Source organism: Callithrix jacchus, chromosome 8 (genome assembly GCF_049354715.1).
Source record: "Callithrix jacchus isolate 240 chromosome 8, calJac240_pri, whole genome shotgun sequence".
Lineage (NCBI taxonomy): Eukaryota > Metazoa > Chordata > Mammalia > Primates > Cebidae > Callithrix > Callithrix jacchus.
The window spans coordinates 138,750,352-138,764,839 of record NC_133509.1 but is presented as its reverse complement, the minus strand read 5'-3'; the positions used below and the strand labels follow the sequence as shown (position 1 = coordinate 138,764,839).

The following is a 14,488-nucleotide window of genomic DNA, read 5'->3' as shown; positions in this document are numbered from 1 at the left end:
ATATATGTATGTACATATATAAAACACATAATAGTGTAAATATATAAAACATATACGTATATATGTGGTTTTTAACCAGCCAGGCATGCGGTGGCATGCACCTATGGTCCTGGCCCCTCAAGAGGCTGAGGTGGGAGGATTAATTGAGCCCAGGAAGTCAAGGCTACAGTGTGCTGTGATCATGCCACTGCACTACAGCCTGGGCGACACAAGACTCTGTCTCAAAAAAAAAAAGGAAAGAAAAAAGAAATAGCACAGTTAATGACCATTACAAACCAATATGCACCCAAAGAGTAAATACAAGGCCAGGCACAGTGGCTCACGCCTGTAATCCCAGCACTTTGGAAAGCCGAGATGGGTGGATCACTAAGTCAAGAGATCAAGACCATCCTGGCCAACATGGTGAAAACCCATCTCTACTAAAAATACAAAAAAAAAAAAAAAAAAAAAAAAAAAAAAAAAAAAAGCTGGACATGCTGGCACACATCTGTAGTCCCAGCTACAAAGGAGGCTGAGACAGAGGAATCACTTGAACCTGGAAGACAGAGGCTGCAGTGAGCCAAGATCACGCCACTGCACTCCAGCCTGGCAAAAGAGCAAGAACCCATCTCAAAAAAAAAAAAATTAAATACAAGTTTTTCATCCTCAGCCCCAAAAATCATAAAATGATTTTTCTATGATGAATTATAAGATTTTGTTTGGAACTTTGTATGCTCTTATGCCTCTATTTTTCCCTGACAACCAATTACTGCCTTATTACCATATTTTCAGAGATTACAAAGTATATTTTAAAGTTATCTAGTTAAGTGTTTATTGTATCATCTAGCATTCTAACTTGTTTAAATATACAAATTTAACTATTTTGCAAGAAAAAACAAAATGAATACAGAATGTAACATTTGCTAAATATTTCACAATTATGATTCACATCAGTATTTTTACCTATTTCGCTCAATTACAATGAGCTTTCTCAGAATGTATGTTTTGCAAATAGTCTTGTCTGATCTATTTTTCCTGTTTTCATTAGAGGGGACAGTGACTCGGCTTCTAATTGGCCTGAAAGTTAAGCTGAAGAATAAAAGCAACATGGTTATTTTTAGAGCTCTACAGGCATAAAAATACAGCACTAAACTGTGACCTACAGCTCTGCACAGCAAAGCATCACATCATGCGAGTCTTCAGTTTAGCTAGGAGCACATCTGTGGGCTTCAGACGACCACTCTTCATTTCATTACCAAAGACATGTCGGAATGCATTTAGGACCAGCATCCACAGCTGCTGGCATTTTTCTTCAAATAGACTGAGCTACATTCAAAAGGCAGACCATTATATAACTTGTGAAGATTAAACAGTTATTCTGTCATTTCTTCCAGCTTACTTACAAGGTGAATTAACGAGCGTTCTCTCCAGATGAAGACAGCACAATCTCATTCCTAACACAGAACGTTATTTATTTCAAATGCAGTTTCGGTGGGTAAATAAGGCGGCACATTCCTTCAACAAAGGACGCATCCAGGAAAGCAAGGCATGCCGGAGTGAAACACAGCTTTCCCACCACTTTCAGTCAACTCTGGCAACATCGCACCAGCCCATCAACTTAACAGGTAAGCTTTAAACCTTTTCTGCACAAAACATAAATCAAAAGTATCTTTAGCACTTGCCCCAACATTAATATTTTAAGCCTCCTAAGAACTTTCAAGAGCAAGTGTTGCTGTTATTTTCAGATAGCCTTCGGCCTATAGATCATCTCTGACTCTGTGTTTCTAATTTCTGCTTAGCTACATACAAGCATTTTCAAAGCTTGGTTTCTGCCACTGACCCAGTTAAAAATTGAGACGTTAATCCATGTTCTAATCTTATTTTGACCTACATATCTCACCAGTGAAAAAAAATCATGCATTTTTCAGGCAAATTTATTGTAAAGAAACAATAACATCAGAACCATAACATTTTGTGCAAATAAGTGAAAATATTTCCATAGGCTAAAAATGCCGCTTTTTGGCTGGATGAAGTGGCCCAAAAACGATTCCGACAAACCTGCACACTGTCCTGGCTCAGACGTGGTGACAAAGACTCTGTTTCGGGAATTAAGATGGCACTTAAAGGAGCGAGAGAGATTAATACAAGAAATCGAAAATGAACAAAGAGTGAAAAAAACAGGTGTGGATTACAACTGGCTCAGAAGCTACCAGAACCCCCACATAACTATCCCGGTGACTGAACAAAGACAACTTGAAGTTCTCTGCTCACAAGTTCAACCTTGCCAAACTGGAACTATTCTCAGCAGGTAAGAATACTATGTTCTCTTGTGATACTTGCTACTTCTAAGTTCCTCACACATTCTGACTGGAAATTGTATTCTATCATGTAAATTATTTAGCTGTGTAGATATCTGGTGAGAAATTGTTTTAAATTACCTTCAAAATTTCTTCACTAGAAGTATTTTAATTTTTTTCATCCTCCCACTACCAGTATAGAAGCATAATTTTAAAACAACATGCATATTACTCAAAAGGTAGGTAACTAGTATACAAGTACATTATTCAAGCTGTATTCTGGAGATACAGAGATGTAACAAAAAAGGTCCCAAACTCAATATTCATTACCACATTCCTCTAGATTTCGAGAAGTTCTGGCTGAAAATGATGTATTGCCATGGGAAATAGTCTGCATCTTCAAGCAGGTTCTGACAGACTTCCTAAGCAGCCCTGACAGAGGGAGTGAGCAGGAGGACCCGGAGGACTCAGGGAGCGTGGACTGCCTTGCTCCTTCTGCCATCCCAGGTGAAAGCTCCAAGAGGGCAGACAAAGACGAAATACCCACGATTTCCAGTTACGTAGACAAAAACACAAAAGACAGGTTCCCAGTGTTCTCACACAGAATATGGAACCTACCATATTATCACCCATCTAGTTAAGTGACTTATAACTAGAGGAGTTTTTGTGACCACCTTAGAATCAGAACTCTTACTATTAAGATAAAGTAATGTAACTTTAAGTTTCTCCTCCTTGCAAGGTCGGTATCCTGTGGATGTGTCCTGTGTTTTAAACTGTATTCTTTTTTTCAACCACTCTAAACAGGCTATGTTTTCACTGAATAGTAGCTTTTAACTAAAATGTTTCCTAAATATTTTGAAAAAATGTTTCAAGTATTTTCCTATACCTCAAATCCACCTCACAGGAACTAAAGTAACTTTATTTAGTATGAAGTTTGACAAATTCTGTACAAAACTTAAGATATTTACCTTGACTTTTATTCCAAAAGGAAGCTATGTATAGAATTAAATAAATGATTAATGTGAATCTTATCTTTACAATATAACAAAAATGAGACATCAACATCCCATTTTGTGATCGTCCTTCTCAGCAGGGGATGGGGAGAAGGGCGGTGAGGGAGAAAATAACATGTAGTTTAAAAATAAAACAGGGCTTTAACCCAACACTCAGCTTTGTTTTTTCATTCAAGAAGGAGTCTCGCTCTGTTTCCCAGGCTGGAGTGCAGTGGCCGGATCTCAGCTCACCGCAACCTCTGCCTCCCAGGTTCCAGCAATTCTCCTGCCTCAGCCTCCTGAACAGCTGAAATTACAGGCACACGCACCACACCCCACTAATTTTTGTATTTTTAGTAGCGACGAGGCTTCACCATGTTGGTCAGGAGGTCTCAGCTTTGTTTTCACCACAGTACTTTTAAGCTCAACATTAAAGGAAAGTATAATAAAACTCAGCCCTATGTTGTATTAGTAAAAATACATAGACGGATTTAGCAACATGAGTAGCTGCTACTCTCAAACAAAAACATTCTCTGTTGGTGAGCAATTGAAACTTATACTCAGGTAAAACAGCAAAATATATATAAAATCTGCCTTTTATTAACTTTGTTAAAAGTAGGAAACTATATATCAGTCAGATTTATTCTTCTGATAAAGGGTTAGAATTCACAATTAAAGTAGGTCCAGCCAGGCATGGTGGCTCATGCCTGTAATCCCAACACTTTGGGAGGCCAAGGCGGGCAGGGATCACAAGGTCAGGAAATCGAGACTATCTGGCCAACATGGTGAAACTCCATCTCTACTATAAAATACAAAAATTAGCTGGGCATGGCGGTGGTCACCTGTAATCCTAGCTACAGAGGGGCTGAGGCAGGTGAATCACCTGAACCCAGGAAGCAGAGGCTGCAGTGACCAGAGATCGTGCCACTGCACTCCAGCCTGAATGACGAAGCCAGACTTCATCTCCAAGCAAAAAAAAGGTAGGTTCGAGGAACCTAACTATAACTTTACATTTGAAGATTTAATGGTTTTCTTTCATCTAAAAAGAAAAATATGTATGTATCAAAATTGGAATTACCTGGGTGTGGTGGCACATACCTGTAGTCCTGCCTACTCAGGAGGTTGAGGCAGGAAGCTCACTGGAACCCAGGAGTTCAAGCCTGCAGTGAGCGATGTCGCACCACTGCCCTCCAGCCTGAGCAAGAGCTTGTCTAAAAAAAAAAAAAAAAACACCTTTTTTCAAAAAGACTAGAACTAAACATACACTACAAAAAAAAACACCTTCTAACTTTATTCTCCCTGCATTCTTTGCCAACTGTATCATTTTCAACTGACCTCAATTTGGTCTTAAATCCCAATCATGTAATGCAACCACCTGATTTGGGTTTAACAAGACCATGTAAACAAACACAGTCCCAAGGAGATTTAAAATAAAGATACCTCTCATTCCTGCTCTCAGATTTTTCAGTTTTCATACATACTACCTTTGGCTTCTTTAGTCACTGTAAGATTTCTTAGAGTGGAAACCATTTGCGGGAGAGACAAATGCCCCAAAAAAGTACACAACTGCTTATTGTGCAGTGAATATAGAAACTAGCAAATGTGAGGGGTTTTTTTGTTTGTTTTTGTTTTTCTTTTTTTTGAGATGGAGTTTCGCTCGTTACCCAGGCTGGAGTGCAATGGCACGATCTCGGCTCACCACAACCTCCGCCTCCTGGGTTCAGGCAATTCTCCTGCCTCAGCCTCCCGCGTAGCTGGGATTACAGGCACGCACCACCGTGCCCAGCTAATTTTTTTTTTTTTTTTGTAGCGCGGTGGCTCACGCCTGTAATCCCAGCACTTTGGGAGGTTGAGGCGGGTGGATCACAAGATCAAGAGATCAAGACCATCCTGGTCAACATGGTGAGACCCCCGTCTCTACTAAAAAAAAGGCAAATGTGAGTTTCAAGAAAATATCATTGCCTTAATGGTGAGAACAAATTTTTCATTTAAAGAAACATGGAGAACGTGAAGTTTGTATATGAAGGCCAGTACCAGAACTGCTCATCCCACCGTACATACCAGGAAACACACGCCATGAAGAAGTGCAAATCATTTCCTTCTTTCTCCAAGGCTCCTCAGGCAGCCACTGGACAACACCATGCCACTTTCAGGAGTCATCCTCTGTATTCAGACAGGAAGGAATAACTCCCGGCAAAAAAAATTCTGGTGATGGAAGCAGCTATGGACAGTTATATCACTCCACTAGTTCAGGATGAAATTGAATCCCAGCCACTCTAAGTTCACCCACATGCAATTAATTAGTTTCCAGCCAAGCTTGAAAAGGGAAAGGAAAACTACATTTAGTTTTGAGTTTCTATCTCCCATATTCACATCCTGTGAAAGCACTGGTCTCTGCAATTTAAAACCGTAGTTATTTCTGGAAAGCCCATATGTCAAATAGAAACTTTAATACAAATGACTTCCTGAATATTGACAGATCCATGTATTTATACACTGGACTCTTTATAATACCTAAAGCTGGCAAAGGAATCAGGATCAAAAATATAGGGAAAGACTGGGAATGCTTCAGGTGTGTTTTATCAAAAGAATGTAGCACTAGTTCAAGAGCTACAATTTTAAGCTAGGGAACAAAGAATAAATGAAGCCACATAAAAGCATCCTGCATAATCCCTGACATATAATAGGCTCTCAAGGTACCATTACTAGCCACCCCCATCCATTTAATATTATTAATGTAATTCTTTTGCATGCCAGGCACATACTAAGCACTATGAGTGTATTCTCATTTAATCCTATCCTTGTAAAGGACGTGGTATATTCCCATATGACAGATGGGCAAACTGCCTCAGATATATCCAATGGCTTGCCGGTACAGTGGTAACTGGCAGAGCTGAGATTGACATCCAGGTTGCTGTGTCCCTCCCCCAACTTATCTCTGAGTTCCAAATGCACAGAGTCAATTGCCTATGTGATGCCTCCTCTTAGATGCTCACAGGCAACTTGAAAATCAACATGTTCATCCTTCAGTACACTCCATACAAAAAAGAAAATGTAAAAAAAAAAAAAAAGAAACACCAATATGTTCAAAATCAAAGTCACAGAGGTTTTTTTTCCTCAAGGGACAAACAGAATTCAAGAAAGGAACCACCTAGTACCAATACACGCACACCCTCTAAAAGCTTAGTTCTTCAAACATCATCAACTAGTTCGTTTTTTGCTTGTTTCTTTCTTGTTCCCAAGCTGGAGTACAATAACGTGATCTCGGCTCACTGCAACTTCTACCTCCCAGATTCAAGCGATTCTCGTGCCTTCAATTAGTATTTTCTATCTCAGTAAATGTCTACTCAATTCTATGAGCCAGAAATCTCAAAATCATTCTGGTCCCCCCTTGGGATGGGGGAGGGGCCAAAAACACAATCACAAGTCACAGCGGTAACTGGCAGAGCTGGGTTTTGGCTGTTACAAACAAGAATGGATGGAGGCAGGAGTTCAGTGCTTAGAGAAGGTAAACAGTTGTTTAATAGACTAGAGAGACTAGGAAAGAAGGTGGGGGAGGGCTGCTTTAGCTACAGAGGTCAGAGGAAACTTCTCTAAGGAGACATCTGAACAGGGTCCCAAATGAAGAAATGAGCCTGTCATGGGAAGGGGGCGAGGGGAAACACTGAACACAGAAGAGTCAATGTGGAAGCTGCCAAGTGGGAATGAGCTTGCTATCTTCAAGACAATGTGACCAGGGTGCAGCAAGAGAGCAGCAGGTGAGGAGGTGCCCGATGGAGGAACGCTGGCCAAGCCTAGATGCAGAGTCAGACGAAATTTTGTCCTAACAGCAGTCGATGCCACAGGAGGTCACACATGTGCTCAAAGAACCTCAGGTGTGAAGGTTTACTCAAGAATCTGTTCGTTCAACAATTTTTTTAAAGAGACAGGCTCTTGCTCTGTTGCCCAGGCTGGAGTACAGTGGTGCAATCAGAGCTCACTGCAGCCTCAAACTCCTGGCCTCAAGTGATCCTTCTGCGTCAGCCTGCCCAGTAGCTGGGACTGCAGGCAGGCATCACAACACCCAGCTAATTTTGTAGTACTCTGTAGAGACAGGGTCTCCCTATGTTGCCCAGGCTAGTGTTGAACTCCTGGTCTCAACTGATCCTCCCACCTCAGCTTCCCAAAGCACTGGGATTATAGGCATGAGCCACTATGTCAGGCCATCATTCAACAAACATTAACTAAGCATCTACATCATGCCAGGCATTCTTCTAGGTGCTAGATTATTGGGGGTTAGGGTTGAAAACTCAGGAGACCAAACATAGAAGGTTTTTGCAATAATCCAGGCAAGAGATGAGGGCAGTGGTTTGGTCTAGGTGGTGACAATGTAAACCAGGAGCAGCACTCTTATTTTGGAAATATTTTATAATACACTTGCCAGGATATTGTGATTTTTATTGTTTGATTCTATACCTAAATACACACTCTGATACACTCCTTAGGAAAATCCACTATGGCCAGAAGAGTAAGACAGAGATTTATGATTTGATCCAGACAGGAATGCATGAGGAAACAACTTTCACCATGTCTAGAATAAGGATATGACATATTGTAGGCATTCAGTAACTGGGGTCTCCTAGGTTGAACATGGTGGCTCATGCCTATAATCCTGGCATTATGGGAGGCCAAGGTGGGAAGATCACTTGAGCCCAGGAATTTGAGACCAGCCGGGGTAACACAGTGAAATTCCATGTCTACTAAAAAAATTTTTTTAATTCGCAAGGCATGGTAGCATGCACCTGTGGTCCAAGATACTCAGGAGACTGAGGTGGGAGGATCACTTGAGCCCAGGAGGTCAAGGCTGCAGTGAAACATGACTGCACCACTGCACTCCATCTGGCGCAACAAAGGAAGACTGTCTCAAAATGGTCATAATTATCCCCAGTCATTACCTTGCTTCCATTTTCACATAGTAAATAGGTAAAATCACTCTGCCACGCTTATCTACTCACAGACCAAATGCCTTGCCTTCCCTCTAGTAAAAAAAATATTATTATTGTGGCCTCCTAGGACATTCATTCAAACAAATATCTGAGTTCCTACTATGTCAGGTACTGCACCAAGAGATCGAGATTCCATGATAATCTATACCCTTAATAAGCGGGAAGAGCGTACAATTTCGTTCCCGTGGGAGTATTAAGATATGCACGTGCAGGCTACTAAACAAGTGACCCTCACTCCCCCGGTGTTCCTCTAACCACTTCTTAGTCTCCTTTTCTCACTGCATCTCATGCACCTGTGAACACTCAGTCTACACCCGCTCACTAGGATACACCCTGGAGTCTAAGGAACTCATCAGTCTCAAAGCATCAACTTTCTAGCGTCTAGCTCTGGCAGACTGCCGTGCTCAACTCCAGACTGCCTACACGCACTAACAGGCACTTCAAAGTTAACACGTCCAGAATCCATCCCGGTATCCCCACATACTTAATTCCTCCTGCAGTCTCGCCTTCCTTACCTGAAGGCAGCACCTGTCACTCGCTAGGCCAGAAAGCTTGGTGTCAGCTGTGATTGCGTCCCCACTCACATCGTACACCACCTCTAGCTACAGAATCCTTGCCTCTCGCTTAAGAACATATCCTGAATACCACACCCCACATCCTCCACCCCTCAGCTCCCTGCCTAGTCTTGAGACAGGGACTGAAACAGAAGCCTAAGCACCATCATCTTACAAAGATGGCACCTGGGCAGAGCTGTAGCTCTCAGAACTGTTACTGTACTGCAGTTCTCAGAAGTGTTACTTTCTAAGGGTCAAAAATTCCCACTGCTACCCCCCTCCCCTTGCAACAAACCACTGACTTTAGCTTCTGTACAGACAGCTTGCCTTGCACACCCCTGTGCCCCCTGAACAAGGCTGTGGCTTTGCAGCTTAAATGCCTTGCTCCCCCTGAGCTAGAGGCCACGGGTTGGAGCGACATGAGTCCTCTGTGGCCGCCAGCAATAAAGACCCTGCAGTTTGGCATGCTTTTGTCTCGGCGTTGATTTTCTGTGCTCGCTCTGGTGCAACAGTCTAAGCCACCATTCCATCTCCTGCTTAAATGATGTGATAGTCATAGCTCTCCCAAGAAACAGAATCAACACAATGTGGAGAAAGACACTCATTTTAAAGAATTAGCACACACAGCTGCAGAGACGGAGTCCAAAATCTCCAGGACAGGCCAGCAGACTAGAGATCCAGGAAAGAGCTGCAGTCCAAGCCCAAAGGCAGTCTGCTGGCAGAATTTCTTCTTGCTCAAGGAAGGTCAATCTTTGCTATATTCAGGTCTTCGACTGGACAAGGCCCTCCTACCTCATGGAGCATAATCTGCTTTATCCAAAGTCCACAGATTTCAGTGTTAATCTCATTTTAAAAACACCTTCACAGAAACAGCCAGAGTAGTGTTTGACCAATTATCTGGGCACTACCGCCCAGTCAGGTTGACCCACAAAGTTAACCATCACAGAGGACATCAAGAGAGTCTTCTCCTGTCCTTGCCCCCGCTTCAATCCACTCATCACAGCTGTGATGCTATTAAAGCCAGAAGTCACATCATGTCACAGCTCTGTTCAGAACCCCAGAGCCTCCTGCAGTGGCTCCCTCAGATGAAGCAGCAAGGTCCTCACTGTGGTGCAGGACATAATTTTTTATCTCCTGTTAGCTCTCTGACCATATCTGTTCTCTCCCTTTCAATCACTCCACTCCAGCTGCACAGTCCATACAGAGTACATGCGCCAGCACTTTTTAATCAATGGGAAACTTACTTAATAAACTCAATATGTTAAACAAACCAAAAGGTCTTTGGCCAAGGCAGTAGCTCATTCCTATAATCGCAGCATTTTGGGAGGCCCAGAAGGGAGGACTGCTTGAGCCCAGGAGTTTGACACCAGCCTGGGCAACACAGTGAGACACCATCTTTACAAAAAATAAATTTTATTTTACTTATTTAGCCAGGCATGGTGGCACATGCCTGGAGTCCCAGCTACTTGGAGCTGAGGCAGGAGAATTGCTTGAACAGGAGTTCAAGGCTGCAGCAAGCTACACACAGCAGCACTATGCTCCAGCCTGGCTGACAGCGCAGGAAAAAAGTGGGTTTTGTGGGTGAACAGAACATAGGAATTCTTGGAGAGTTATAGAGTCATGCACTAACACCTATGTGAGGCCTGAAAACCAAAAGGCAACAAGACAAAAAGAAAAAGCAATATGCCGGACAGGGCGCGGTGGCTCAGGCCTGTAATCCCAGCACTTTGGGAGGCCGAGGCGGGTGGATCACGAGGTCAAGAGATCGAGACCATCCTGGTCAACGTGGTGAAACCCCGTCTCTACTAAAAATACAAAAAATTAGCTGGGTATGGTGGTGCATGCCTGTAATCCCAGCTACTCAGGAGGCTGAGGCAGGAGAATTGCCTGAACCCAGGAGGCGGAGGTTGCAGTGAGCCGAGATCGCGCCATTGCACTCCAGCCTGGGTAACAAGAGCATCTAAAAAAAAAAAAAAATAGAAAGAAAAAGCAATATGCCTTGGAGTCCCACACACCCATTCCACAATATAATAGGTATGCAGACTAGGGCATAGTAAACTTCTCAAATGCTCTGATCTTAACTTTCCCTGTCTCTCAGAAGGACCAAGATGGCTCGTTTCATGTGTCACCTGACAAAATGCCCAGTACAACAGGCATTCAAATTCAGTAAGAGACAACAAGAGCGAAAACCAAGAATTAGGGATCTAGGCCAGGTATGATGGCTCACACTTGTAATCCCAGCACTTTGGGAGGCCAAGGCAGGCAAACTGCTTGAGCTCAGGAGTTTGATTCTCCTTAGAAGTGAGGTTTAAAAAAAAAGAGAGAGAAAGAGGAGCTTGAGACAAGCCTAGGCAACATGGCAAAACCCAGTCTCTATATTTTTTTAACTAACTTTTTTCTTCCTATTTTTTTTGAAGATGGAATCTCACTCTGTTGCTCAGGCTGGAGTGCAGTGGTGTGATCTTGGCTCACTGCAACCTCCACCTCCCAGGCTCAAGCAATTCCCCTCCCTCAGCCTCCAGAGTAGCTGGGACTACAGGCATACACCACCATGCCTGGCTAATTTTGTATTTTTTGTAGAGATGGGGTTTCTCCATGTTGGTCAGGCTGGTCCCAAACTCCTGACCTCAGGTGATCCGCCTACCTTGGCCTCCCAAAGTGCTGGGATTACAGGCATAAGCCACCTCGCCCAGCCTTTTATAATATTTTTAAAAACAATAATAGTAAAATCAAATAGAATAGGAAACTGGATGAAAGTAATCACCAGACACCGGAAATCTGAAAGCTTCCTATGGTGAAGGCTTCCCAGGGACAAAGAACATTTTAATAAGGTGTTGAACAATCAAAGACACAAAAGTGAGACCCTCATGAGCCAGGAGTCAATGTGAGCTGTGAAGCAGGCACGTCCACGGCAGAACGCACAAAGAAACACAGGCAGAAAGGAGCTGGGAGTGAAGCAAGACTCCCAGCCATGGACCGCAACCCACAGGAAAGCTGGCGCTACACCCTGGAGAATGCTTCATCTGGTATAATACAGCCACTGAGGTTTTCTTTTTCATATGCCAAGGTGAAGACACGAGAATATAGGGATAACAGAAACAATAATCAGCATCAAAGAGTAAAATACAGTACCATATGGAAAAGGAGACATGAGGAAATCCATAAAAATCACTGGAAACAAAATTTATAAACCGTTCCCTACAGGCACTCAGGAAACACTTTCATCAGGGAGAAAGATTCATGCTGGGACCCACAGGTGACCACATCGTTTCAGGCAATTCTTGTCTGAACTACCTGTGATACAGTCTGGCATTTTCTATTTCTTTTTTTAATGCTGGTAGGCACTATTCATTAAGCTTTTTTTTCTTTTTTCCTTTGAAAAACAAAAAATTGTCCACGTTCTGCTGCTTTAGGCTGATTTAATCATTAAGCTGATTTAGTAACATTCTCCCAGAGCAAACTGCAGTGACTTGGTGCACACTAATCTTACCACTGAGTGACTATCTCTATCAAATACATTTTACTGTGCAATACCCTATGCTTATGAGAGTCGTCCCTCCCCTATGTCAAATGTTGTCTCACTGATGCCAAAGCCTCACTCGACGCTCTTCTTTACTGGAAAACACCATTCAACAAGTATCCAAGCATCCACTATGTGCCAGGAACTGTGCCGGGTTCACGGGTCACCTCATCCCAATGCGAACCCAGCTCTGCCACCAGATTTGTAGCCTAAAGCAGTACTGCCCCAACAGATCACACAATCATAGCAGTTTCAAACAGTACAAATGTATTCTAAGTCCAGGTGAACTCAACCGGGTCCCCTGCTTAAGGTTTCTTAAGGCTAAATCAGGGTGCTGGCAGAGTTGCATTCCCCACTGGCAGTTCATCGGGCTTGTTGGCCAAAACCAGGCCCTTGCAATTGTAGGTTCAGTCCCTTGCAAACTCAGTCCCTTGAAATTGTAGGACTGAGGTACCTGTGCGACCTACCCTCTGCGGGAAGACTGAGCTCGTTCGGAAAAAACCGGACCGCAGGCTAGAGGAAATTCCTTAAGTTCAGGCTTTATTGAGAGGAAAGAGCCTCCGGGCGGACCAGCCGGGACGAAAAGGAAAAATGGCCGCGCCGCCCAGAGGGGCAGGGTTGTCTTATAAGGGTAGAAGGGCTGGAGGAGAGGAAGAGTTGGGGGCTAGGTGGTGGGCAGCTGTTGGCCAGTTTGAACCGCTAGGCGGGAAGCCGGGCGGCGGGAAGCCGGGGAGAGCTGATGAGGCAGAAACCGGGCGGGCGGCGGGAAACTGGGGAGTGCTGAGGAGGCATAAGCGGCGGGGGGAGTGCTGATAAGGCAAAAGGGGCGGGAGGTGGCTGCGGCGGCGAGAAGGCCAGGGCAGTTTGTAAAAATAGGAGAGCCTCTCTGTGGGGGTGGGGGGGAAGAGAGAGAGAGCTTTCAAGGTAGAGGCAGAGTTTTCCAAACAGTACCCATTTCCTTATCGGCTGTCAGGTGGGATCCAGTCTTTGCTCCTAGCTACCCACATTCCATCCTCATGCTTTCCATGTGGTCCCTCCGAGCAATGACATTTCAAATTTCTCTTGTTTCAAATGTATCTGACTCCAGCCTGAGAAAGTTCTCTGCTTTTAAGGGTTCATGTGAGCAGACTGGGCCCACTCAGACAATCTAGCTAATCTTCCTATCCTATGATGTGTAACCTTAATTACATCTGTGAAATCTCTTTCACCAGGTAACATTACATAGTCACAGCTTCCAGTAAACATCTTCAGGGGAGTCATTCTGCCTGTCACCACCATCTGCTACAAGAAGTTGGGCAAGTCACTTTACCACCAAAACCTATTTCTTCAACTACAAAAATCATGAAATAATCAGTTGATGATAAAGCCATCAACCTCTAAGGGCTGTTGTGCGTATTCAGTAACACAGCCATATTTAGGTGAGTGCCTGCTACATGCTGGAAACTCTGCCACTGAATAGAGCCCAGGAAGCTACTTCCAGATGAATGTCATCAAAGCCAGCACTACTCATTGACCAACCACTGCCTGTCAGCGGTTAAGCACAGACGTTAAAATTTTTACAGCAATTTCAAAAAGCAATTTTATCTATGTTGAATCTAATAATTTTTTTTTTTTTGAGACAGGGTCTCTCTCTGTCACCCAGGCTGAAGTGCAGCGGCATGATCTCGGCTCACTACAACCTCTGCCTTAGGGACTCAAGCAATTCTCCCACCTCACCTCCTGAGTAGCTGGGACTGCAAGCACACCACCATACCCAGAAAACTTTTATATTTTTTTTTATAAAGACAGGGTTTCATCATGTTTGCCAGGCCGGTCTTAAATTCCCAACCTCAAACAATCTGCCCACCTCAGACTCCTTAAGTGCTGGGATTACAGGCGTGAGCCACTACGCCCAGCCTGAATCTAATGACTTTTTAAATGGGATTAGTATTTTGTCTTTTTTCATTTCATCACTCTAAAAATTCATTTTTACTGATTTTATAGTCTCAGTCCAGCCAGGCGCGGTGGCTCATGCCTATAATCCCAGCACTTTGGGAGGCCAAGGCAGGCAGATCAACTGAGGTCAGGAGTTCGAGACCAGCCTGCCCAAGAAGGCAGAAACCCATCTCTACTAAAAATACAAAAAATTAGCCAGGCATGGTGTAGGGTACCTATAATCCCA

The 14,488-nt window shown here is 43.5% G+C and overlaps 2 protein-coding genes across 7 annotated transcripts in view; one reads left to right on the top strand and one right to left on the bottom strand.

Annotated features, from left to right (window-relative positions):
* The window catches only part of TDRD9 (tudor domain containing 9), a 140,444-nt gene that overhangs the window by 123,814 nt on the left and 2,142 nt on the right, over window positions 1–14,488 (bottom strand). The window contains exon 1 of one of the 5 annotated variants that reach the window (XM_035261668.3): window positions 1,383–12,926. The exons of the other annotated variants lie outside the window; for them this stretch is intronic. The gene's annotated coding sequence lies outside the window, so the exon portion shown is untranslated. Of the gene's footprint in view, window positions 1–1,382; window positions 12,927–14,488 lie in introns of those variants that run through there. 5 annotated transcript variants of the gene reach the window in all.
* Window positions 1,164–3,439, top strand: RD3L (RD3 like). Of its 2 annotated transcripts, XM_078335878.1 has the most exons (4): window positions 1,164–1,385; window positions 1,466–1,604; window positions 1,982–2,287; window positions 2,620–3,439. In XM_078335878.1, the coding sequence occupies exons 3-4, from the start codon at window positions 1,989–1,991 to the stop codon at window positions 2,915–2,917; spliced, it is 597 nt and encodes a 198-aa protein (XP_078192004.1). In that variant the 5' UTR covers window positions 1,164–1,385; window positions 1,466–1,604; window positions 1,982–1,988; the 3' UTR covers window positions 2,918–3,439. The 2 variants fall into 2 exon arrangements, with proteins under 2 accessions (XP_078192004.1, XP_035117561.1); XM_035261670.2 differs by lacking the exons at window positions 1,164–1,385; window positions 1,466–1,604 and having other exon boundaries at window positions 1,864–2,287.

Bases quoted from the DNA above. Each gene is read 5' to 3' on its own strand.
- RD3L (XM_078335878.1), top strand. From the start codon at position 1,989: ATGCCGCTTTTTGGCTGGATGAAGTGGCCCAAAAACGATTCCGACAAA. The intron at 2,288-2,619 runs GTAAGAATACTA...ACATTCCTCTAG, and splicing joins ACTGGAACTATTCTCAGCAG to ATTTCGAGAAGTTCTGGCTG.